The following is a 24,976-nucleotide window of genomic DNA, read 5'->3' as shown; positions in this document are numbered from 1 at the left end:
CCTTCTTGTGTGTCTTCGTCTGCTTTTCAAACTTCAGCGAACGTGATCCTTACCCACGCTTACAAATTAAAAGAGACAATTCAGCTTGAGCCATGTGCAGTACTGAATACAGGCAATACTGAAAGGTCATGGCTGCTTGGGGCAATAAGTCTTGAGGGGAGAGGAAGGACCGTTGCGTAGTGGAAGCAGGCATGCTTTGCATGCAGAGAAGGTCCCTAGTCAAATTCTTGGCATCTCCAGGTTAAAAAGTCTCAGGTGGCAGGTGCTAGGAAAGACCTTTCAGTCTGATATACCCTGGGCAGTCATTGCCAGAGAGAATGCATACTTCTGGGTTGGATGGACCAGGAGTCTGACCCGGTGCAGCCCTCCTGAGATCACTTGGATTGCAGGTCAGAAACAGGTGCTCAAATGCTCTTGCATGTCAGACTCCTTGCAAACGAGAAGCCAGCATGCCAGACAGGAAAAGCTGCATGGGTGGGGAATAAACAAAAAATAATAATTATTATTATTTCTAGCCCCCACAGTCAGAGAGACACTTTCAAAAGTCAGTCTTGCACTATTCTCAACTTAGGTTGAACACCTGGCTTACTAACTCAATTGTTCTTCCCAAGCACACAGACCCATTTTTTTACGTATTACTTTCTCTCTCCAGAATTGCATTTGGGTTTTTATGCCAGAGGAATCATTAAACTGTGCAGGTGGAATAACTCGTTCAGTGTCTGGCTACTAAATGAAGGTTACAGAACAGCAGGTTTTTATTTTAGTTACAAATTTATTTATAGGGGAAACTGTAGCTATTATAGAGGGTCGAATTATGAATCATAAGGTAATGTCTTACACCACAATAAAAAAGGCATAAACCTCAGTGCATTAGAATCCACCAGCTGCATGAAATAATATCCTAAGTTGGGTGTGGGTGTTTCTGGTTGGCTGGCTGGCATCTGTCTCAAGAGAATGAAGAAGAAAAGTAAGCAGCAACATCAGAGAGGAAAGAAATGCAAAGAATAAAGGTGGTAATAATTATGTTAAAGTTTAATTTTGTCAAAAATGATTATTCACAATTCACAAAGCAACATTAACACAAACACCCTAGCATTGGTTAGCTAATTAACACCTTTTGAGGATTAAAGACCATTATCTCAGACCACTGGGGTGATAGAATTGAAATCTTGATAAATTGTAATTCACTAGATTCACCCTACCATCTTTCTCTGAAGTTCCTTTATTCAAGCACAACCACCTTAAGGTGAGTAACAGTATTCTGTGAGGTTGAAGCATTGTATGAATTTTGCCACAGATTGGACACTTGATTCTAGAGTCCTTGCCTTGAAAAGTTCAAATATTTGCAAACCAGTGGAAGATACCATTGTTCTTATTTGTTTAAAATTTTTCAGTCCCACCTTCCCACTACAATAAGTCCTGAAAGCAGTTGGTGACTGAGGAAAGCAGAATGTCAGAGAAGGTTCTGAAATATTTTCCTTGAAGCTTGAATTCGTTTTATTCTGGATTGTTTTATTTGATATGTAAACCGGTTTGAGATTTGTTCTTTAAAATGCAAAGCAGCATTGAAATGAACAACAACAACAACAATCATCCTACAGGGGCGGGGAATGGTATCGAGACATTGCATTATGACAACCGTAACATACGTCAATTATTATTGAGGGGAAGTGCGTGGAACAGGTCTCAGCGTTTCGATTTCTGGGAATGGAGTTGAGAGACGACCTAACCTGGGGAGAGAACAGCAAAGACCTGGTGAAGAGAGCACAGCAGAGGTTATATTTTCTGAGAATCCTCCGGTAAAAAGATCAAAGGACCTGTTGATGGCATTCTACCATTGCACTGTGGAGAGCGTACTAACTTATGGTCTGTGCGTGTGGTTTGGGAGCTGCACGGCCAGGGAAAAAACAATGCTATCCAGGGTTGTAAAGACTGCAGAGAGAATTATTGGGTGCACTCTTCCCACCTTAGATCAAATCTATGCTGCCAGGTGCCATAAGAAGGCGGCAGAGATAGCACATGATAGTACGCACCCCGGAAATGATCTCTTTCAGCTTCTGCCTTCTGGAAGAAGGTATAGGGTTATAAAGGCCAGGACTAGCCGCCTGAAAAACAGTTTCTACGCTAATGCAGTTCTGGTTCTAAACACAGCATAAGGGGTCTCTGTAGTATAGTGTATTTTAAAATGGGGTTTTAGAGTTTTTAGGGGTTTTTGAATGTTTTATGTAGTTTTGTAGTAGTTTTGTGGTAGTTTTATGTAGTTTTGTAGTAGTTTTATGTAGTTTTCAATTTCATTGTTCCGCAAGGGACAATGACAATAAAGATATCGTATATCATATATCGTATCGTATATTGTATAGGTTTAAGGGGCCATTAGATTATATACAGTGGTACCTTGGGATGCGAACGGGATCTGTTCCGGAGCCCCGTTCGCATCCTGAATGGAACGTAAGATGCGCGTGCGCAGGTCGTGTTTTGCCGCTTCCCCGCATGTGCGTGGCGTCACCTGCGCGAGCGTCGAAACCCGGAAGTAACACGCTCTGTTACTTCCTGGTTGCTGCAGAGCGCAACCCGAAAGCGTTCAACCTGAGGCACATTCAACTTGAGGTATGACTGTACAGTGGTACCTCGGGTTAAGTACTTAATTTGTTCCGGAGGACCGTTCTTAACCTGAAACTGTTCTTAACCTGAAGCACCACTTTAGCTAATGGGGCCTCCTGCCGCCGCCGCGCCGCTGGAGCACGATTTCTGTTCTCATCCTGAAGCAAAGTTCTTAACCTGAAGCACTATTTCTGGGTTAGCGGAGTCTGTAACCTGAAGCGTATGTAACCTGAAGCATATGTAACCCAAGGTACCACTGTATCTGATTTTCTAACACTTTCCCCATATTTCCACACGGCATTGTTACAACATGAGGTATTCCCGACTTTAGCAAAAAGGCTCGTTATTATACAATCTCTGATCTGGCAAGAAATTGGTGCTCATTCTTCCTGCATGTCAAGTTGTAGCATGCAGATGGATGTTCTCAGCACTTGTCCCATAGCTGTGGGAAGCCTGTCCCAAAGAGGTGGTTGTGGGGCTTTCTTGTGGTGCTACACCGGTATGGACTGATATGCAGAAGTTAAGCCTATGGTTTTACAGTGCTGCTGTTCTTTTTCACCTAAAGTCTTTTGGATTCAGTTGGGTTAGCCTAGTTCTGTTGCAACCATCCTTGATCAATTCTGGGAGCAATTGTCAGTATGCCGCAGCCAATCAAATTTCCCGTTGAGCAAAATATCGAGGATTTTTTTTCTTCGTTTTTCATTTTTGTACAACCGAAGGTGCAAAATGTTCCAGGCAGCAGGTAATTGGGAATCAGCTTTTCCATTCTCATGACTTTCTTTCCAGGCTGATAAGAGACAAGAAACATTTATTGGCTCTGTAATGTACCCTTAAAAAAACACCAACCACCATAAAATCAAAGAACAGATGGTTTTGATGGAATTAGGCTATTTTTAGCTCAAGACAAACAGAAAAGCAAAGTATAGGCTGGACTGGCATACACGACTTCCTTCACCCCTGTTTATAAAGCAGCATTAGGTGGATTCCAGTCCTATTTTGGGCATTTTCCTAAAAATGCTTCTGTTCCACGTCTTTCCAGGCCTCCATTGATGCCTCTGTATCAGAGCTGTCTCTGCATATGAATCTTACACCAGCCGCCACCTCTCCTATGCTTGCATTAGATGCTGGAAAGCCAGGAGGAATCAAGTAACATTACATAACATGATGTGTTGTTATTATGCTGTGTGGCAAGAGGAACAGCACAGAAGGGCTGGGGAAGGATACCAACCTATTAACTTCCTCTTGAATATCTGCCTTTGATCCTTGTCCAATATAAGTGCTTTGTGTTGGCGGCCTAAACAGTTCATTTGTCATAGTAAGGAAGAGATACAGTGGAGGTTAGCTTGATAAACAGGAACCCTGAGGTATATTAGATGAATTTCAACTCATGTGTGATCCTTGCTAATAGCAGAGGGCAGCGAGCTCAAAGTCGTTATAGCCCTGTAGATGGCAGCCAAATTGTGGAGTGTGTCTATCCTGTAATATTCCCACTCTTTTCTTTCCCCCACCCATGTTTCCTTCCTTCCTTCCTTCCTTCCTTCCTTCCTTCCTTCCTTCCTTCCTTCCTTCCTTCCTCCCTCCCTCCCTCCCTCCCTCCCTCCCTCCCTCCCTTCCTTGTAGAGCATAAGCACAGGGAGTCAGTCACAGAATTATCAAAAATATGGTACTTCCCCATTAGGTGGGGTCTACAAGAATTGGAGCATAAGTCAAAATGAAAGGGAGTAGGGATATGGTTATATTTTGTAACTGACCATATTGGAGGGGGCAAACACTGGTATCCATGCAAACTGCTTGTGCACTTAAGCCAGTATTTAACTAAGTGATACTCAGAAGACCCATTGAAATGAACGAGCAGAACTCGCATTGAATACTACCCATATATTATAGTGCTTGTGGGAATGTTCAGGGTGGCAGTAGAGGATATATTGTTTATTAATATCCTTCCTAACTTGCGCTAGCAAATTCCTTTACTTAGCAGAATTTACATTCCCCTTCTCACGCACAGCAAAAAACTAGTTTCAAACTCGTGTGAGTTTCTTAAGACAATACATAATTCAATCTGGCCTGTCCAGATTGAAATGTGTTCTAATATTTTCCTGGTAAAACCCCTTGAATCCCTCCTAAAAGAATAAAGACACCACAGTCTTATTCATAAGCAATAAAAAGAAAGTTTACTCATGATCAAGCACCACACAGTGTGATCCCTGAAGGCAGACTTTAGGCTTAAAGTCACGAATGTATAAAAACACATTTACCCCATAAGGGAGATGACCTGAGGGACTGCTTGGCTGGCAGCCAGCAGTTCATTTCAGGAACTTCGCAGGACGAAAAGAAGATGGAAAAGAGAGAGAGTGGCAACATGCCTTGTCCTTTTACCAGGTCTGGAAAAGTTACGCCCACCCACTAGTCACATGCAAGGAAGGATGCTCCAGGCCAGGAGGAACAGGAAGTTTCGACTGGCTGGACCAAACATTCCCTTGCATGTCTACTCTAGGAAAACAAGGAATGTTGTACTTGACTGCTCTCAGTGGATTACATCCCACAGTGCAGTGGGAGAAATTCAGCATGCTGCCAGTTAGAACAGCCCCATGGGTATAGTCAAGGGGGCAGCTGCCCCCCAAAATTAAGTCAATAAATAAAAAAACATAACTAACTGACCAATCACATCACAGATAGCTTGGTTCTGTCCCCCCCATAAAGCCTGGCTATGCCCATTAACAGCCCACCCTTTCCTTCCTCTGCATACCAGTGGGAGCGGCATGGGAGGTAGATGGGGAAAGCCCCATTACACTGAGCCTAAGAGTGACTTCCCGGGGGCTAGATCTGTGAGCTCCTATGGGAAGCAATATTTGAACTGAGGACATCTGGGTTTGTAGTTCATAACTTAGCTACTATGTTGTGAAGCTGTGACACCAGCATTATCCATTACTGCTTGCTATTCACTTTGAATAATTTTCTTTTGATAACCTTTTTAAAGGCCACATTTTAATTTACTACTGGTTGTGTGTCTCTTTGGGTTGCCTTGGGCAAGATGAAGCATCTAACAAATTTAATAATAATTTTAAGCAAATTATAACCACCCCGTGGCTTTGCGTTCCTATTAACACAAGGACACTTTACATTGTGTGTGTGTTTTTGCAACACGACTTACCTGCCTTCACTTTCTGCCCTGAACCAAAAGAAAAACAACATTTTAATGAGTGCTTGCTTCTGTTGGCGGCATATTGCATTAAATGAGTTCATCAATAATATTTAAACACTAGTTCGAAAGCCTTTGCACCAAATATGAATGTTCAAGTGGCATTTTGCAGAAAGCTGCAGTGATTGGTTATCTAATTGGTTAGATTGCTTTCTTGATTAAAAGGCTTTTACTGGATTAAATGTGTCATTGATCAAAAGAGCAGATGAACGAGAAATGATTTGTTTATAATTATAGTACTTGGCACTAAATGGGAGTGTCATTCTAAGCAGGGTTCTTAAGCTCATTTAATTGTGAAAGCGTGACACCTGGCATTTTGGGGTTGTTTGCACAGTCACCTAGTTTACATATCATGATAAGGTTTATTTGTGATGTGTCCAACCCTAGTAATCCTTGGGTTCCTCCCTGCTCCTCTTTCTTCTGTGACTGGAACAAGGACTGTAGATGCTTTCACTTTCGGTAAAACACAACTTCCCATTTTGTCCAAACTGGGGATCATGAGTTAATGCTAACTCTGGTTGGTTTAAACAAACCAGCTTCATAACTCAAGGTTTGGAGTTGGCTTGTTTTGAAATTGATCAAAGTAGCATTGATCTACAATTCCAGATTCAGCTGGAACAGGAAGTCATGGTTTACTCAAAGTGAAACTAAAAGCTCCTGCGTGCTCCTTCCCAGCCACACAAGGAGCTGGAAGGGGGAGTGCCGGAATCTAAAGTTCAGTGCAGCTGGTGGAAATCACGATAAACCATGGTTAATTTGATGTGTGAACATGGCTGTGTACACGTGATTGTGTTGGAAAACAAGCCTTTTTCGGGAGAAGCTGGCAACTCTCCCAGGCTCCCGGCTTGTTTACCAGTGACCTCCCTGGCTGCGATCCCCACAAGTCCAGGATAGGTCTCAATAGGTGACATCTCCCAGCGTGGGAAAATGCACCTCCCCTCCCTCCTTGCTTCCCAGCAGGGAAAGGAGATAGCCAGAAATCTATTTACATCCTTTTATTTCTGACTTTGCAGCACTACATAAAACATGTCCGATCAGTTCAGACTTCAGCAACCAAGGTACAAAGGCTTCCTGTACATACGCAAGAGGAAGGTCTCATATTACACACTGAGCAAATTCCGGTGAATTGCCCTGTGAACTGACTGTAACATTGTTTCCCACAGTCAGCCCCATCATGTGATGTCAACAAGCTGGCTGTCTGCAGCTGCGATGTTCTCATATTGTAACAGATTGTGTGATTGTTCGTGTGTAATTTATTCATGTGTTTTTAAGGGCTTTCTGGGTGATATCCCAGGATCCTGTTGCCATTCCTTCACCTTGAAGAAATTTGGACAGAATGCTATGAGCCTTACATTACGGCATTTTTATTAACTATGGTTAAGAAATACTTTTCTCTGTGCTGTCCCTCCTCCTCTTCCACTTTCTGGAGCAAATTTTCCCTTCTTTCCTTCTGCCCTCTTTAACAGTGTTTTAACGTTACATCTGCACCAACTAATGCCAGCCTGATTCCCTCTTAACCAGAGTTGATCTCTTTCAAATCCTTGTTAAGATGAAAATGCCAAATTCTGGTTAAGACTGGGAAAGGAAGAAGTTGTAGCCATCTGTCATGGATGCTTTCTTGAGATTCCTGCATTGCAGTGAGTTGTATCAGATGACTCTCAGGATACCTTTCATCTCTACAGATTCTATGATTCTACGGTCTTTGATTTGATAAATGCATTCTTAGAACTTTATTTTTCTTACATTAACAAAAGATTTGTGTTGATCGAATTAAGTCTCAATTAACACTCACTCATCGTTTTACAATTGGGTAACAATTTTCACTACTTTCATATCTTACCTCTCTTCACATTCTGGTGGCCCTGGAAAATAAATGTTATGCAATGTGAATGGAGGTGATTGTAGAAACCTAAAACACAGCCTAGTTTTATTTAAAGATTCTGCATCCCAGTCGTTCCGCTTGTTTAGCTACTCTAGGACCCAAATTCACAACTAGAGATGGGGCATAATTTGCTTGAAATTGCTGCTTTTCTCCTTGATTTCTGTCAGTGTCAGTGTCTTTAACTTGGCTAAAACTCAACTCTTGGGCTCCCATGTTGATTCTGCAAGCTACATTTGACCACACTTCTCCCATACACTCTAAGACTTAACTAGAATCCAGTTTTAGAAATAGGGAGCTTTGCATGCAAATTAGATACACAGCCCTAGAATCTTACTTTGTTTGACAAAAAGAGATGTAGTGTCTTTCAATAACAGAATAAGATGGGCAGGACTGTCACTGATGGCTAGCCTGCACCTCTCTTACACTACCTAATACAGTGGTACCTTGGTTTACGAACTTAATCCGTCCTGAAGTCCGTTCTTAAACCAAAGTGTTCTTAAACCAAGGCGTGCTTTCCCATAGCAGTGGGGGACTCAATTTACAAATGGAACACACTCAACAGGAAGCGGAACATGTTCTTATTCCAAGGCAAAGTTCACAAACCAAAACACCTACTTCCAGGTTTGAAGCGTTCTTAATCCAAATTGTTCATAAACTAAGCTGTTCTTAAACCAAGGTACCACTGTAATGTGTAATAAAACAAAAAGTGTGCAGCCTTAACAGCAGAGCATTTATTTTCCTTGCTTCATTTCTCTCTTACAGATAATGTTGCCGCATGGAAGTGCAGGAATTTTGATTGAACACAATTTGCTCTGCCTGCGTAAGGCAAATAAGCATTGTGTTGTTGAACGCGCACTCCCCAGTGTTAACTTACTGTGACGAGCTTTAAAAGAAAAGGGAAAAAATTGAAGCTGCGTACCCCCACACTAAATCAATCAGGACAGCTCCCACAGTTAAGGCGAAACAGGACCAATTAATTGTCTAATTCGCCACTTCCACCCAAAGTCCAAGGAATGATTCATCACACCCTTAAGTGTGATGAGAAGTGCTGCCCATACCAAGCGGTTTTTGTGCAACTCTCCCCTGCTTTCTTAAGAAACCACTACTCTCCTCAGTAGCCCTTAGCAAAAATTATTCACCAAGGTTGTGGTAAGGTAAAGGGACCCCTGACCATTAAGTCCAGTCGTGGACAACTCTGGGGTTGCGGCGCTCATCTCGCTTTACTGGCCAAGGGAGCTGGTGTTTCTCCACAGACAGCTTCCGGATCATGTGGCCAGCATGACTAAGCCGCTTCTGAACCAAAGCAGCGCACGGAAACGCCGTTTACCTTCCCGCTGGAGTGGTACCTATTTATCTACTTGCACTTTGACGTGCTTTCAAACTGCTAGGTTGGCAGGAGCTGGGACTGAGCAACGGGAGCTCACCCTGTTGCGGGGATTCAGACCGTCGACCTTCTGATCGGCAAGCCCTAGGCTCTGTGGTTTAGACCACAGCGCCACCTGCGACCATGGTTGTGGTACCATACATCATTTCTTGGCTGCTCTGTTGCAAACCCTTTAAGCTCTTGCTGCCATGCCGCACCAACTCACCTGGGTCACTGGAAGCCCCACAACCCATGGCTGTCTTGAGTGCTCCACTTCCAACCTGACTCCTGGTCCAGTGCCTGCTGGCACTGCTGTTTTTATAGTGCTATTTTTTGAGCTGTTTATGATATCTGAAGCTGAGCTTATGAAGGCTTTAAGGATTATTGTTACAGAGAATAGATCTGCATGAAAAGGAAACAGCCCGTTGCCACCGGGAAGGATGATCCGTAGAGTTCTCATTAAATTAATGCAAGTTTTATCTTCATTTGTTTGAGTTCTTGTTTGCCACTTAAGTTGCACTTGCAATTCACTTTAAAACATCATTTCAATACAAAGGAAATTTTAGGACCTAGGAGCACCAATGATTCAGTTATATAGTGGCAAAATATAGCAAGCTTTGTTCCATAGATTTCTAGGAACATGTAGGAGAAAATGCACTGAAAGTAATGTAGCCTATTTCAGTGTTTGAGCAGGGCTGAGTGTTCTGTTGCTTGCCAGTGGAAAGCGGGAATAGAGTAGAACTTGCTGTTGGAGTATGTTATATTCGGGTCTCTGTGTGTACTGACTTTTTTTGGGGGGGGGGGGTAGTTCTACAGGCTGATCGCCGAAGAATTGATGCTTTTGAATTATGGTGCTGGAGAAGACTCTTGAGAGTTCCATGGACTGCAAGAAGATCAAACGCATCCATTCTTAAGGAAATCAGCCCTGAGTGCTCACTGGAAGGACAGATCGTGAAGCTGAGGCTCCAGTACTTTGGCCACCTCATGAGAAGACAAGACTCCCTGGAAAAGACCCTGATGTTGGGAAAGATGGAGGGCACAAGGAGAAGGGGGCGACAGAGGACGAAATGGTTGGATAGTGTTTTCGAGGTTACCAGCATGAGTTTGACGAAACTGCGGGAGGTAGTGGAGGACAGAGGTGCCTGGCGTGCTCTGGTCCATGGGGTCACGAAGAGTCGGACACGACTAAACGACTAAACAACAATAACAACAACAAGTTCTACAGCAAATTCACCCAGAAATGAACCCATTTCTGAGACTTGTATAAATTATGCAAACTAAGCAAATTAGTATGTTCTCATTTTGCATAATTGTGGTTAAGGCATGACCTTGCCAACAGGAAATCTATAGCTTCCACTCATATAATTCTAGGAACTTCTTTAAAATGAAAACTCAGATCCTTCGGAAATGGAGCTCTTTACTCATCGAATTGCAGCAGATGTACAGCACTGGTTATAATAGTTTATAAAGCCACTCTCTCTATTTGAGCCTGTTTTTGACGCCTCAGTCAGAAAAAAATGCCCTCCTTGTACTACGTATGTTTTTTCCCTAACAGTGCCCAGCTTTAAAACATGACATGAGGGGTAATAAACCATCCCTTGGTTATCCTAATAGGTCCATAGATTTAGTTATCATACCTTACAGTTACTGATAAGCTATTGATGGACTTAATACTCCATGAATTTATATAATTTAATAAAGCCACCTGTTAGTAGCCACATCTTGTGGCAGTGAGTTCCACCAGTTGTTTTATGTGAAGTTTACAGCTGTCCTGAGCCTAATGCCAATCAAACATTTCAAAAGCCAAAGCTTCAAAATTTATAAGGATGGGAGAAAAGTGTGTGTACCTATCTTATCTGCAAAGTGTTTGTAAGCCTCTGTCATGCCTCCATGTTTCTGTTTTTTCTATTCATTTTTAAACATGGGGATTGTTTCATGTTGGAGTGTTCGGTACAGTTGGAGAATAGCTTTAATGCTGTTGTCAACTTCAGCTTTGGGAAGTAAAGGTAAGCTCTCGAGTTGAAGGACTGTGTGCACATTTTCCTGGGGAAGCATTCCTTAATAATGCCAGCTAGTCATGCTCAGTTTGGTTTATTAATGTTGAACCGTAATTGACAGGATAATCAGCATTATGTTTGTACAAGAAAGCTCTACTTTGCCAAGTTCCTTGAAGCCCTGTGGACGTATACCATGGAAGAATAACCTTGCCGCTTGCATGTTCCTAAACGGCATGACAGAAACACATGCTATGTCCTTCAGAGGTGGCGAAGGCTGTCCCTTTCACAACTTTTTAAATGAGGATTTTCTTTTGATGATGTCCTGCTTTCTAGCCTATTCTTTCTGCTAAGTCTAAAGAGTGTGGAGGGCACAGATCTCTTGCCCATTAACCAACTTTCCCAAATAACAGGAGGAAAACAAGATTTGGACAATTAGAACCTCAAGTCCTAATGCTTGTCTCTTTGCTGGTGCCACCCATAGATCAACAATCACCTTCATCGCATTATAGCAAGAGAAACAATTCTGAGTCATGTCAAAGTCCATAGTCCATGTTTCTCTATGTGACATCCTCATGTACAATTCCCACTGCCTAGTAGTGCATAGGCTGGTTGAGGCTGATAGAAGTTGTAGTCCAAAACTTCTGAGGAGCACAGGATTGCTGGAAACTGTGCTACATGATGCTTTACAAAGAGGAATAAGGGAAGGAAAAAATCCAGGTCCCTACCCCCATCACCTCCTGGCAAATAGAAGGGGAAGAAATGGAGGCAGTGAGAGATTTTACTTTCTTGGGCTCCATGATCACTGCAGATGGTGACAGCAGCCACGAAATTAAAAGACGCCTCCTTCTTGGGAGAAGGGCAATGACAGGCCTGGACAGCATCTTGAGAAGTAGAGACGTCACCTTGCCAACAAAGGTCCGTATAGTTAAAGCCATGGTTTTCCCAGTAGTGATGTATGGAAGTGAGAGCTGGACCATAAAGAAGGCTGATCGCCGAAGAATTGATGCTTTTGAATTATGGTGCTGGAGGAGACTCTTGAGAGTCCCATGGACTGCAAGAAGATCAAACGCATCCATTCTTAAGGAAATCAGCCCTGAGTGCTCACTGGAAGGACAGATCGTGAAGCTGAGGCTCCAATACTTTGGCCACCTCATGAGAAGAGGAGACTCCCTAGAAAAGACCCTGATATTGGGAAAGATGGAGGGCACAAGGAGAAGAGGGCGACAGAGGACGAGATGGTAGGATAGTGTTTTCGAGGTTACCAGCATGAGTTTGACCAAACTGCGGGAGGTAGTGGAGGACAGAGGTGCCTGGCGTGCTCTGGTCCATGGGGTCACGAAGAGTCGGACACGACTAAACGACTAAACAACAACAACAACAAACCCCCAGTGAGCTTACAATATAAATGTCAACACTGGAGGAATGCTGAAAAGACAAGGGCACCTAGGGATATGAACAGACATGGTTAAATGGGCAAGTTTTAATCCTTTAAAGATTAATTTTGGACTAAGCACCATTGGAAACAGCTGGACTTTCTTTTGATTGGCATTCATAGGTCTGTTCTGCAGAGCTTCATTTTTCCCTTGGGAAAGGCTAAGCAATATGCTGTATGGAAAATGTGCACTTTGGGGGAAGGAATTGAAGGAAAAGAAGTAGAGAACTATGCAGGTGATACAAGGGGATATCCCAGAAATGGCACCAAAACCAAGCAGATCCATTGCAGTTTCTGAGCAACTTGATGGTGGTGAAAATGTCAGTGAATATTAGAAGCAGAGAGATAATGGTGAATATAAGGCAGAGAGGAGTGAGCCCAGTTTGTGAAGCTTGGATTGCTTTTAACAGGGAAGACCAGGCAGTTGTGCTGGATGTGGAGGGCACGGGACTTCGTAAAATTTGAGGAGGGGCATCACAGACTTCCCAGTATGGAGAGATGAATTCTCATTGCATGCTCAGTTTGGTTAAGAGGTGAAAGGACTGAGATCAGACAAGGGAGGAGGTGTGGCCAGAGCTTTATTGAAGGGATGGAGAAAAATGGCAGCGTTTCTATTTTTGCAACGTATTGTGAGAAGTGTCTGAATAAGGATTTGGTGGCAGATGGAATATTGACTTTAAAACAAGGGACCTGTCTATATGGCAGCACCATCTTGGAAGCAGCCTAAAGTTTGTCTTAAAAATGTATATGCTGTCTGTTGAGATAGCAAGGTGCATTTGACAGATCTGTCCGTTTCTGAAGTGCATCCTATTTTTGAAATAAGGGAGAGGGGAAGTGACAGGCATCAAGTAAAAATTACACAATATGATTCCATAAAGGCTCGCAGTTTGGTGTTATAATTTAAGGCTGTGACACTAGCATGGGGAACGTGGGCCCTCCCCAGATGCTATAGGGCCCCAGCTCCTCCACCCCTGACCATTGGCAATGACTGGGGCTGGTGGGATTTGGAGTCCAACAACAACAAACACCACAGGTTCCCCACCTCTGCTGTACCGTTTCTCTGGGAGTGAGCCCCAGTGAACTCAGTGAGACTAACTTCTAACTAAATAGACGTGCATAGGACTGTGCTGCAAATCGTGCAATTTAATTCCGGGTTCCAATATATCGAAGGAAAGAAGTCAACTTGAACATTTCAGAATCCTTAAGGTCAGTCCAGGGCTGAAAGGTGGGACAGAACCAACTTTAGAAATAAATAAATAACCGTCTTGTAACAAATGGGGGAAGCCAGCACAGACACCCACAATGTTATGCCCCGTGTTTTTTCTTTCCAGAGTAGGAAGTCCCTTTAAATACTCCAGCTGCCGGACTCAGTGAGGTTTATGCCACCTTCTTCGTTTCTGCTTTGTCACAAACTGAATTGTAGAATTCTAGGATGAGCTTTGCAGATTTCTTGGGTCTCTCGAATGCTATGAAGTGTCCACATTTATCCAGCATATGCACTTGGGAGATGGGAATTGCTGTTGCCAAAACTTCTGCGCCGGACGAATCGAAGACCTGAACAACAAAGAATGAGTATATATTTTACCCCGGTGTCTGCATGGCACTGGGAGGAAATCTCTCACCTGTGACTATTGATAGCATCCCTAACCTTTGGTGAGTTGTGGTATAAATCTATATTGTGTTATCATATGACTATTACCACCATCACCATCATCAGTAGTCAATCACAACTGAATCCAACAAATCTCCCCTCTCTCTCATCCTCCTGTGGACCCCTGTCCCCAAATCTGCTCTAAAAGGGTTGAGGGAACAACCAAGATCAAATTTGTGGGGCGGTGGACATAGGAGGGAGAGGAAGTCCTGCTCCATTCAGAAAGGTTTCACCTTGCACAGTAACTTTGCAACTGCTAAGTGGTACTTAGTGACAAGCTGAATCCCAATTCTGCTTGTAGAGTTGCCCTGCTGAGCAACTGATTAAGCTTATTTGCACAAGCATCTCAGATTGACTTTTCATATAATAGTAAAATTCACAATACAACAAAGAAAATACAGAATCATTAAAAATGCTCATTGCACAGTTATTGTAATATTATTCACCTTACTCTGGGTCTTCATCCCATTTTGTATTCACCTTCCTAAATTTGAACTCCAATGTGATTTAGCATGTAATCCCTTCAGTGGGAATTTATGTTCCCCAGGGCATCCATATTACCTGTTCTCTTAGGACAGGGCAGGTGTTGGAATTGTGGTGCCTTAAATTTCAGATTATAAACAAATATTGATTGGACTGACATGGTAGTTTGTTGGTTGGCATGTGCCTATTTGTATCTGTTTTAACAATTGGTGGCTGTAGTGTCAGGATGTATGTTTCAGTTAGGTTTGTAGAAGCCATGAAGGAATTATTTGCTGCACTTGTTTTTCCTGCCTTAGATGTCCAGCTTAATAAAGGCCATGAACCAAGTTATTTGTTTTGAGCTAACCTAGGCCATGGTCTGAGAGCATGTGATGCAGCCACCTTGCTAAAGCAAATACAGGTCTGGGCCTGGTCAGTGTCTGGAGGAGAGACTGTCTAGGAAGCCCATGCATCCTGCTATGATTTCCATTATGAAAGGTGGGAACCAAATTTAAATAAACGAACCATTCAGAACAGCAACAACCTCGGGAAATGAAATGCCACCAAAACGGCTCACCTTTTTTGCCTCGCTCCCTAGGAACACAAGCATGTGCACGCACAACTTACCTTGTCACTCCGTCCCCAAATGATCTGTGTAGGTGCCTTAATCTTGCTCATATTGTCGTGAAGGCTGTATCTGGACTTAGCACTGGAGACGTCTAAGAAGCCTTTACCAACAAGGAAGCAGAGTTAGGGCTGTTTCTGTCATGCGCAGAGGGGGAACTAGATACATCGAGGGGATCCCTAATCACAATCATCTGCAGCTTTAAAATATAACGTTGCCTGCTTGTGTTAATTTGATCAGGGGCTGTGCTACAGAGGAAGGACCTTTAGCTGCCTCCCCAGCTGTTTTCCTAATTAATCTCCCCCATCCCCAGCTGCAGTTTGCTGCATTTACCGTATTGGCTGGAATATAAGCCGCACCCCGAATATAAGTCATCCCTTTAAAATTAAAGGAGGGGGGGAGGAAATGACAATACCTGAGGAGGAGCGGGGCCCAAGGAGGCAGTGCCTTCATCACTCCGGTGGTGGCGGCAGTGGACAGCAGCGCTTCTAGAGGGTCAGCACCGCCATGCCCCCCCCCCCCAGGACAGGCGGGGAGAGGCGGCAGCTGGCTGGAGTCATGTGCCCCTTGGCAGGTTAAAGCCAGGCAGCACCTCGGGCTAGCACCAGTCCCAGCACACCGGCTGCATCTCCTGTTCCTCCTCCTAGCAGACCTTCTCGCTCGCTCACTCTCTCGTCCGTGCTCCTCCCTCCCTTCCTCCTCCTCCCCGCCTTCTGGCTCCCTCTCAGGGACCCCCTCGCTGCACCGCCATCTTGGGAACTGGCTCAGCCCAAGCCAGGCAACATCCAGGGATAAGCCCACTCCAAGCCAATTTTTGTAAGGTCGCAAATATATGCCACTTTTCACAGTCAAAATTTTTTTTTTTGGGGGGGGGGAGTGTGGCATATATTCGGGCCAATACAGTAAAAACAAATATTATTTGTTCAACTTCTATCCCACCCTTTCGAAGGAGTGCAAGGGGTGAATAATAGCAACCCCTCTGTACCACAACCAGGGATGTCTCACTCATCCATCTACTTGGGCCCTTACTGCAAAATTTCAGATGTGTCTCATAACAGATATCATAGCTAGTAGCCATTGATGGCCATATCTAGGTAGTGCTGGTAGAGTCCCCAGTCTGAAACCCTGGAGAGCCACTGCCAGTCAGTATAACTAAGTAGACCCAATGGTCTGACGCAATAAAACATCTTTCTATGCTCCAGTGATAGCTTGAATCCATAACTTCCCCTTTCTCTGATGCATGAGCACCTCTCAAGGATATTTAGCAAGCCGCTTTCTGCTTCTTCAGAAAACTGGAATGTGTGAATGCAACAGACTTATGCAGGCATGCTTGTCAGCTGTCGAGTGCGCTCCTGATTCACAGCTGGCTTAACTCCATGTAATGTGTGAAGCAACATAGAACGACTCCACAACTGGTTTCCCTACTTACATGTTATGAAAAACATCTTATGTGGTCTCCGATCGTCGAGATAACCCTTCAGCAGCTAAGCATGGAAAACAAGAAGGTCTGAGTCAAAGATGACAACATCGGAAGGCTGTGAGGTTCGAGTCAGGGAACGATATGTTGTTCCTTTCTTAAGGCAGCTGCTGGTGGTGATACATTGGATTCTCTGGCTATGTATTTCATAGACCGGATGGAAACTTGGCATATTGACATTTAAAAAGAATTATAAGGCATATCAATATGCGAAGTCCAATCTGTTGCCTTTTTATTTTTTTTACAGCGTGTGAAGAAATTAATAAAGCATTGCTATGAAAATGAGGCTAACGGAAGTAAATTCACCTCAGAACTGTTCCACTTTTATGAGTTTATAGGAATTATCAGCTGCGAATTGGCAAAATGGCTGTTACAGTAGAGAAGCTGTGGTGGTAGTTGCTCATTCCGGTATTTACACATTCATTCTTGGCAATTATTTATACCCCACCCATCTGGCTGGGTTTCCCCAGCCACTTTGGGTGGCTTCCAACAAAAGTTTAAAAATACATTAAAGCATCACTCATTAAAAACTTCCCTAAACAGGGCTGAAGCATATGTAACCTGAAGCGTATGTAACCCGAGGTTCCACTGTACAGGGTTACCTTCAGATGTCTTCTAAAAGTCAGGTAGTTGTTTATTTCCTTGACATCTGATGGGAGGCCGTTCCACAGGGCAGGTGCCATCACCGAGAAGGCCCTCTGCCTGGTTCCCTGTAACCTCACTTCTCGCAGTGAGGGAACTGCTGGACTTCAGTGTCCAGGTTGAACGATGGGGGTTGAGATGCTTGTTCAGGTATACTGGGCTGAGGCCATTTAGGGCTTTAAAGGTCAGTACCAACACTTGGAATTGTGCTCGGAAACGTACTGGGAGCCAATGTAGGTGTTATGTGGTCTAGGCAGCCGCCCCCAGTCACCAGTCTAGCTGCCGCATTCATTAATCAATGGTGTAGTTATGTAATTTTGGGCTCTGGTTATCATGGTCTAATGGATTGGTGGTCTTTAGATGCTAACATGCATTACCTCACTTCAAAATAGGGATGAGGCAGCCTTGCTGGCTTTGGGGGCCCAGCTCCTATCATATTTACCAGTTGCAGGTGAAAGGCATCCTGGTATTACCTACAGGGAACTTGCACTCGCTTGCCAAAGACCCATCCGGACCAGCATCCCCCACTCACAGTGGCCACCCAGATATCTTTTGAGAAGCCTACAAGCAGGACCTCAGTGCAACAGCGCTCTCCCCTTCTGTGGTCTCCAGCAACTGGCATCCAAAGGCCATTGTGGCTGTTAGCTGTGGATATCCTCTTCCAGAAATTGATCCAATCCTTTTTAAAAGCCACCCAAGTTGGGAGCCATATCTACCTATACTGTGGGAGCCAATTCCATAGTTTTCAGATTTCAGCCTGTGCCTTTCCTGCTTAAGCAGTTTTGAGGAGTGGGGATAGGATGTTGGCATAGGTAGGAGACATCACTGCAGGGGATTGGGCATTCTTTGGAGTACAGCTTCCCTCACCTGTGTGTTTACAATGTTGGGGCGATGCAAGCAGAGTTTGAACAAGTGTTTGCCCTGCTTGTCAGTCACTGGAATAAGAGTCGTATCCTCAGGGTTCTTGGCTTGAATCAGCTCTTTTAAGCGCATGAAGAATTCGTTTTCTGTTGGATACTTTAGACCTAGGAGTTGGGAGACAATGCAGAATGTCCAGACAAACCAAAGCAATTCGTGGCACAACCCCAGTTTCAACAGACAAGATGGCAGCAGAATTTAAAGGATCAACTAGTCAAAGCAACTTCAAAAGTAAATGGCAAGGCACCTGCCGGGGAGAATGTTCCATAAGAAGGTCACCATTACCATGGGCTCCAGCTCCACATTGGCCAAAAGATTCCTACATTGCAGGAGGTTGGACTAGATGACCCCTGGGATCACCTCCAACTCTGCGATGCTATGACTTAGTTCTGAGTTTCTAGGAAGAATCACCCATGTCATTTTGAAAGGGCGACTGGAGAAGGAGATCTGAAGAATTTTGGTACTCACCTGCCGGGCAAAGGAGGGACAAGGAGGAAATTTCAGATGGGTACTGAGCAGCATAAACGCCGGCAACCATTCCTCCCATAGACATGCCAACCAGGTGAAAAGGCTTTTTGCTCAGGCCAATGGCCTCAACAAACTGAAATAATAAAAATATTATTATTAAATTATTACTTATTTTTATGCAGTGCAGGTAAAGAGAAATCGTGTTACATATATTTAGGCAGTTTTATGACCCTATTGTAGCAACTAAGCCAGGCAGGGTGTTTTCCAGAGAATACGGTGATCTGTTTCATTGGGCAGTTATTCAACACACAAAACCAGGCCACTCCTAGAGTGTTGGGCCACAACCTGCAAACCAGGGTTCAATTCCCAACTTGGTTTCTTCTAAGCGGCCCATTGGCCCCAGATGAAGTGATCACACCGTCAGCCATGATGACAATTCCCACATTCCACCAATCAGTAAAAGGTCTTCTCTGGGAACCACTCGCCTGCCAGCTTTCAAGATAGAATGGGTCTCTGTTGGGTAAACGGAGGCCTTACCTGGTGTATCCGTTTCGTCTGAGCTGCAGCTGTGTAGCTTTCCCCCAGCAGGCGAGTGGTTTCTCCATGACCGGGCATGTCAAGGCAGATCAAGTGGAGGTTACGAGGAAAGAGCTGTGGAAAGACTACGTTCTTCATACAAAACCAAGGAATCAAAACAAGCATAGAATCATAAAGGTAAAGGGACCATAGGCGCCGACACCATGGGGCCTGAGGGGGCTCGAGCCCCCTCAAAAATTTTTTTGGGGGGGCTCAGCCCCCCCAATAATCTCGGGCGCCCTTCCAGCAGAGCGCCGCCGCCGTCCCCCGCCTCCTCCCCACCTGCTCCCTCGCCAGCCAGCCAGCCAGCCAGCCGCGCGCCCTAGTCGGAGAGCCCCGGCCGTCCCCCGCGAGATTAGGGAATCCCCGGGGGCGGGGGCTCCTGCCTCGCTGCTTCGCAGCACCACCGCCACTGCCAAGGCACTGCCGGGGGGAATTTCCTTCCTCCTGGCCCCCGCGAGAACAGGGGAATCCCGACTGGCCACACCTCCCAGCCAGCCGATTGGCTGGCTGGGGGGCGTGGCTTGCCCTATTTAGGGCCGGAGCCACTTTATTTGCATATTCATGAGCTTATTTATTATTCATGAGCTTTCCCGGGCCCCCCCAATATTTTTTATAAGTCCGCGTCCCTGAAAGGGACCCCTGACCATTAGGTCCAGTCGTGACCGACTCTGGGGTTGCGGCGCTCATCTCGCTTTATTGGCCGAGGGAGCCAGCGTACAGTTTCCGGGTCATGTGGCCAGCATGACTAAGCCACTTCTGGCGAACCAGAGCAGCGCATGGAAACGCCGTTTACCTTCCCACCAGAGCAGTACCTATTTATCTACTTGCACTTTGACGTGCTTTCAAACTGCTAGGTTAGCAAGAGCAGGGACCAAGCAACGGGAGCTCACCCCATCATGGGGATTCGAACCGCCGACCTTCTGATCGGCAAGTCCTAGGCTTTGTGGTTTAACCCACAGCGCCACCTGCGTCCCTCATAGAATCATAGAGGATCATAAAATTGTAGCTGGAAGGGCCCACAAGGGCTATCTAGTCCAACACTCTGCAATGCAGGAATCTTTTGCCCAGTGTGTAAGTGTTTCATGCTCTACCAACCGCATAACTGGACCTCTTCGTTGCTGAAGGGTGGTGTGGTTAAGGTGGCATATTTTTTTAGCAGGCCCGTCTCATATGTACAGACTGGGAGCACACAAACCGTCAGCTCTTGCTGGAACCATCAACAGCCCAAGAGAGCTGCTAGGATAGCCGTTTTCCCCACCTTGCCTGGGCTTGCTTAAGAAAGACCTGTGTGACCTGAGGGAAGGTAGAAGTGAGGGAGGCCCTTATGCCATCAGCTTCTGGAGAGACCATCAGTCAGCCTGAGAGGACTCTGTTGCTCTGTATTTTATATCTTTTGTTTGTTTTAGTATTTTAAGATTTTAAACAACCTTGGGTGCCAGGGCAGAAAGGCAGTAAAAAAAAAAAAGGCAAAGGACCGCTGACTGTTAAGTCCAGTCACGAACGACTCTGGGGTTGTGGCGCTCATCTCGCTTTACTGGCTGAGGGAGCTGGCATTTGTCCGCAGACAGTTTTTCCAGGTCATGTGGCCAGCATGACTAAGCCGCTTTGGTGAAACCAGAGCAGCGCATGGAACTACCGTTCACCTTCCCGCCAGAGCGGTACCTATTTATCTACTTGTAGAGAGGTTTAACAAAGGGCTCAGCTACACGATACATTGAAAGTATAATACCACTTTAAACTGTCATGGCTTCCCCCAGAGAATCCTGGGAGCTGTAGTTTGTTAAGTCTGTTAGGGGAGCCTTAACTACATTTCCCAGGATTCTTTGGGGGAAGCCGTGACTGTTAACATGGTATGGGAGTGCTTTGCATGTAGGGTGTGGATGGAGCTGCTTTGTTCCTTTATTTAACAGAATTTGTATACTGCTTAATTGTGAAAAAGCCTCTAAGTGGTTTTCATAAAATATATATTAAAGTTGTTACCAATCAAAGCCAGAGTTAAAAACAAGCTAACCTTCAAAAGCACCATAATCAAAATAAGCAACAGTTTAAACTATATATGGTCAAGTAAAATTACATATTGAAATACGTGTCAGCTTTACATTTCTGGGTAGACTTGCCTAAACAAAATATGATTTGCATACAAAACAATATAGCAAGGGAAGGAAGGGTGAGATACAAATTTAACAAATAAATATAGTCAAGGGATAGAGAGTTCCAGAGTGTTGTTGTGGCCACGCTAAATGATTGATTCCTTATAAGTGCAGAATGAGCATTTTTGTGGCACTTGCAAAGGTGCCAGTTGTCCAGTTTGAAGCAGCTCCCTGGGCAAATATTGGGCATTGTCCGAATAACAAAATGGGAACCTACTTGGATTGTATTTAACCATATGTTTTTGTCAAGAGAGAAACCATGAAGCATCAACATGGATGGCCGAGGTCCGGGCTGCCCCCGCGTGAAGTAACTGAATCGGTAGCCATCACAATCCACGTGCTCCACTTTCACACCCCTTCTATGACGTTTGAACCTAAAAGTATAGAGAGAAGCAAGATGAGGCAAGAGTGATTTTGCACTTCCAGTTGACAGCAGGGTGGCAGAGTTTCTGCTGCTCACCAGCTTTGCTTTGGCCTGCTGTCTAACACATATTGCAGCCAACCCTATCTGTTTCCAGGGCTCTGAAGTCTCCTCAGCCATCGGAATTGATTACACTGGTAACTTGGGTTACAAACACCTCAGGTTACAGACTTCGCTAACCCAGAAGTAGTACCTTGGGTTAAGAACTTTACCTCAGGATGAGAACAGAAATCATGCGCTGGTGGCGCTGTGGCAGCAGGAGGCCCCATTAGCTAAAGTGGTACCTCAGGTTAAGAACAGTTTCAGGTTAAGAACGGACCTCCGGAACGAATTAAGTTCGTTACCAGAGGTTCCACTGTATATTAATATCTATTTGGTTTATGATATAAATAATCAGATATTATTACATAACAGCTGAGTGTCCAAGGCCCCATTTGCACCATATATTTAAAGCAGGATGATACTACTTTCAAGCAGCTATAAAGGTAAAAGTAAAGGGACCCCTGACCATTAGGTCCAGTCGTGGCCGACTCTGGAGTTGTGGCACTCATCTCGCTTTATTGGCCGAGGGAGCTGGTGTACAGCTTCCAGGTCATGTGGCCAGCATGACTAAGCCACTTCTGGCGAACCAGGGCAGTGCATGGAAACGCTGTTTACCTTCCCACCAGAGCAGTACCTATTTATCTACTTGCACTTGGATGTGCTTTTGAACTGCTAGGTTGGCAGGAGCAGGGACCGAGCAACGGGAGCTCACCCCGTCACGGGGAGTCGAACCGCCAACCTTCTGATTGGCAAGTCCTAGGTTCTGTGGTTTAACCCACAGCACCACCCGTGTCCCTTCAGGCAGCTATGGCTTTCCCCAAAGAATCCTGGGAGCTGTAATCTGTTATGGGTGCTGAGAGTTGTCAAGAGGCTCCTATGACCCTCACAGAGTCCCTCTTCCTAGGGAATTCTGGGAATTGTAGCTGTGAGCTGAACAGAGGTCTCCCAACAGTCCTTGGCACCCTTAACAAACTAAAGTTTCCAGGATTATTATTTTTTTGGGTGGGATGTATGCTGTACTCTAAAGCTCTACCATCTCCCGTCAGGGCTGCTGGTCTACCAGCTAAATGGACCAAATGATCTAAGTCAGCAGGCAGCTTTCTGTGTTCCTTTCTGAAGCCATTGGGAGCGGTCCTTAGGAGTTTCGGTGCATTGAGCCATCATAACTACCAGAGAAAACAACCTGTACGATCCTGAGGAACAGCTGCCAGTTACCCTCCCACAGCAGAGAGTTGCAATCCTGAGGTTACTGATGGTTTGATAGCCTAGGGAAAGACACAATTCCTAGCCTGACTTCTCTGTGTGTCAAAATTTGAATCTCTTTGCCCTTTTTTGGTACACCTGCTTCCCGTTCAAAAAAATTACATTGGATTTAGGTTGTGAGCACACTGTGCCTTTAAAGCAGTGTTTCCCAACCTTGGGCCTCCAGCTGTTTTTGGACTACAATTCCCATCATCCCTTGCCACTGGTCTTGCTAGTCAGGGATGATGGGAGTTGTAGTTCAAAAACAGCTGGAGGCCCAAGGTTGGGAAACACTGCTTTAAAGCACACTCAAAACATACCTCCGCTCAAAGAATTCTGGGTGCTGTAGTTTACCTGCCACACAGTTGCCATTGCCAGCAACCTTTAAGAAACTACAGTACCCAGAATTCTTTGAAGGAAAGACTGTGCTTCGGATGTGCTTTAAAAGTATAGCCTTAGACTCCTTAAAGGGGCCATTTATTGCCATCCTGTTTATTTATGGCTCTTCTTTGCTAGTGTTGTTTGGCAAGCTGTTACTTCCTTGTTTTTGTTCCTTTTTTATCTTCTCCTCTCATAGATTCATGTACAGTGGTTCCTTGGTTCTTGAACTTAATCCATCCCGGAAGTCCGTTCGACTCCTGAAACCGTTTGAAAACCAAGGAGTGGCTTCCGATTGGCTGCAGGTGCTTCCTGCACTCAAGCAGAAGTCGCATTTGATGTTCGGCTGCCAAAAAACGTTCGCAAACCAGAACACTTACTCCCAGGTTTGCAGCGTTTGGGAGCCGATTTGTTTGGCAACTAAGCCAGCCCTCCATCAGGATCATCAGGATTCCTGCCTCTGATGCTTGTTTGGGTTGATGGGAGTTGTAGTTTAACAACAGCTGGAAAGCCAAAACTTACCCACACCTGCTCTAGATACTAGAGTCAGACCTAGTGCAGGGTGTTGGAAACAGGTGACCCTCTGGATGTTGTTGGACTCTAATTCCCATCAACCCTGACCATTGCTCATGATGACTGGAACTGATGGGAGCTGGAGTCTGAGAACAGCGGAGGACCACAGATTCTCCCTCGCTGTCCTATTGCAGCTGTTAGCTTCCTGGCTTCCTGGCTTCTGAACTTGCACCAGACAGATACTGCTTCCTGGTTAGGACACTGCATAGTTGACCATGGATGAAAGTCAATTCATGTATCAGATGTTGGTGGACTCCCAACACTCATCACACTTGAACATTCCTGCTGAGGCTGATGGGAGCTGGGGTCCAACAACATCTGGAGGGCCACAGATACCCCACCACTGCTGTATATAACCTGAGCTATGCACTCACCACATCATGGTCCTGAATATTAGTGAAGGCAACGCATGGTACCGCACGAAAAGGTTTGATAGGATAGTCATAGGGATGCGAAAAATCGTCTTGATCACGGTGAGATCCATGTCTGCTAGTTAAGGTGATTCTTTGCGGTCTGCACATAATAAACCAATCAGACAATCAAAGAAAAGAATAAAGTCAGTTAATAGGATGTCAATCCTAATGCCTGCAGTTCTGCTAGAATTTCATTTCCCAGAAGAGCAGATAAAGAAATCTTAGGATTAGTTGAGAGACCTGTTTCTTTTGACATTTGGAGATATATTTTGAAGTAGGGTAATAATTTTTCTTTGTGCATTTATTGGAAAGAAAATTGTTTTCAGGTTATGACCAGATGCTATATTATTCCAAAGGTACATTTGAGGTTAATTTTTAGGAATGTCAGAAGAGAAGAGGAAATAATCTTCACATGTGATGGACATGCGGTGTGGTTAATGCATCCATAAAGAAAACAACCA

The 24,976-nt window shown here is 44.7% G+C and overlaps 1 protein-coding gene across 1 annotated transcript; it reads right to left on the bottom strand.

Annotated features, from left to right (window-relative positions):
- Nucleotides 1-13,516: 13,516 nt before the first annotated feature.
- On the bottom strand, nt 13,517-24,604 carry LOC114590915 (monoacylglycerol lipase ABHD6-like). Its single transcript, XM_028717527.2, has 8 exons — nt 24,477-24,604; nt 21,664-21,820; nt 19,255-19,368; nt 18,718-18,850; nt 18,199-18,356; nt 16,642-16,696; nt 15,215-15,315; nt 13,517-14,028 (listed from the first exon to the last, which is right to left on the bottom strand). The coding sequence occupies exons 1-8, from the start codon at nt 24,584-24,586 to the stop codon at nt 13,852-13,854; spliced, it is 1,005 nt and encodes a 334-aa protein (XP_028573360.2). The 5' UTR covers nt 24,587-24,604; the 3' UTR covers nt 13,517-13,851.
- Between the last annotated feature and the right edge of the window lie 372 nt (nt 24,605-24,976).

The sequence above is a fragment of the Podarcis muralis genome, chromosome 2 (assembly GCF_964188315.1).
Source record: "Podarcis muralis chromosome 2, rPodMur119.hap1.1, whole genome shotgun sequence".
Lineage (NCBI taxonomy): Eukaryota > Metazoa > Chordata > Lepidosauria > Squamata > Lacertidae > Podarcis > Podarcis muralis.
Note: the sequence above shows the minus strand (reverse complement) of the source record. Positions and strands in the feature narration are given on the sequence as shown.

Excerpts from the sequence above, each read along its gene's own strand:
- LOC114590915 (XM_028717527.2), bottom strand. The coding sequence starts at position 24,586 with ATGGATCTCACCGTGATCAAGACGATTTTTCGCATCCCTATGACTATC. Across the intron at positions 18,851-19,254 it reads AGACGAAACGGATACACCAG|TTTGTTGAGGCCATTGGCCT; the intron begins GTAAGGCCTCCG and ends TTATTATTTCAG. Across the intron at positions 14,029-15,214 it reads TTTGGGGACGGAGTGACAAG|GTCTTCGATTCGTCCGGCGC; the intron begins GTAAGTTGTGCG and ends TTTGTTGTTCAG.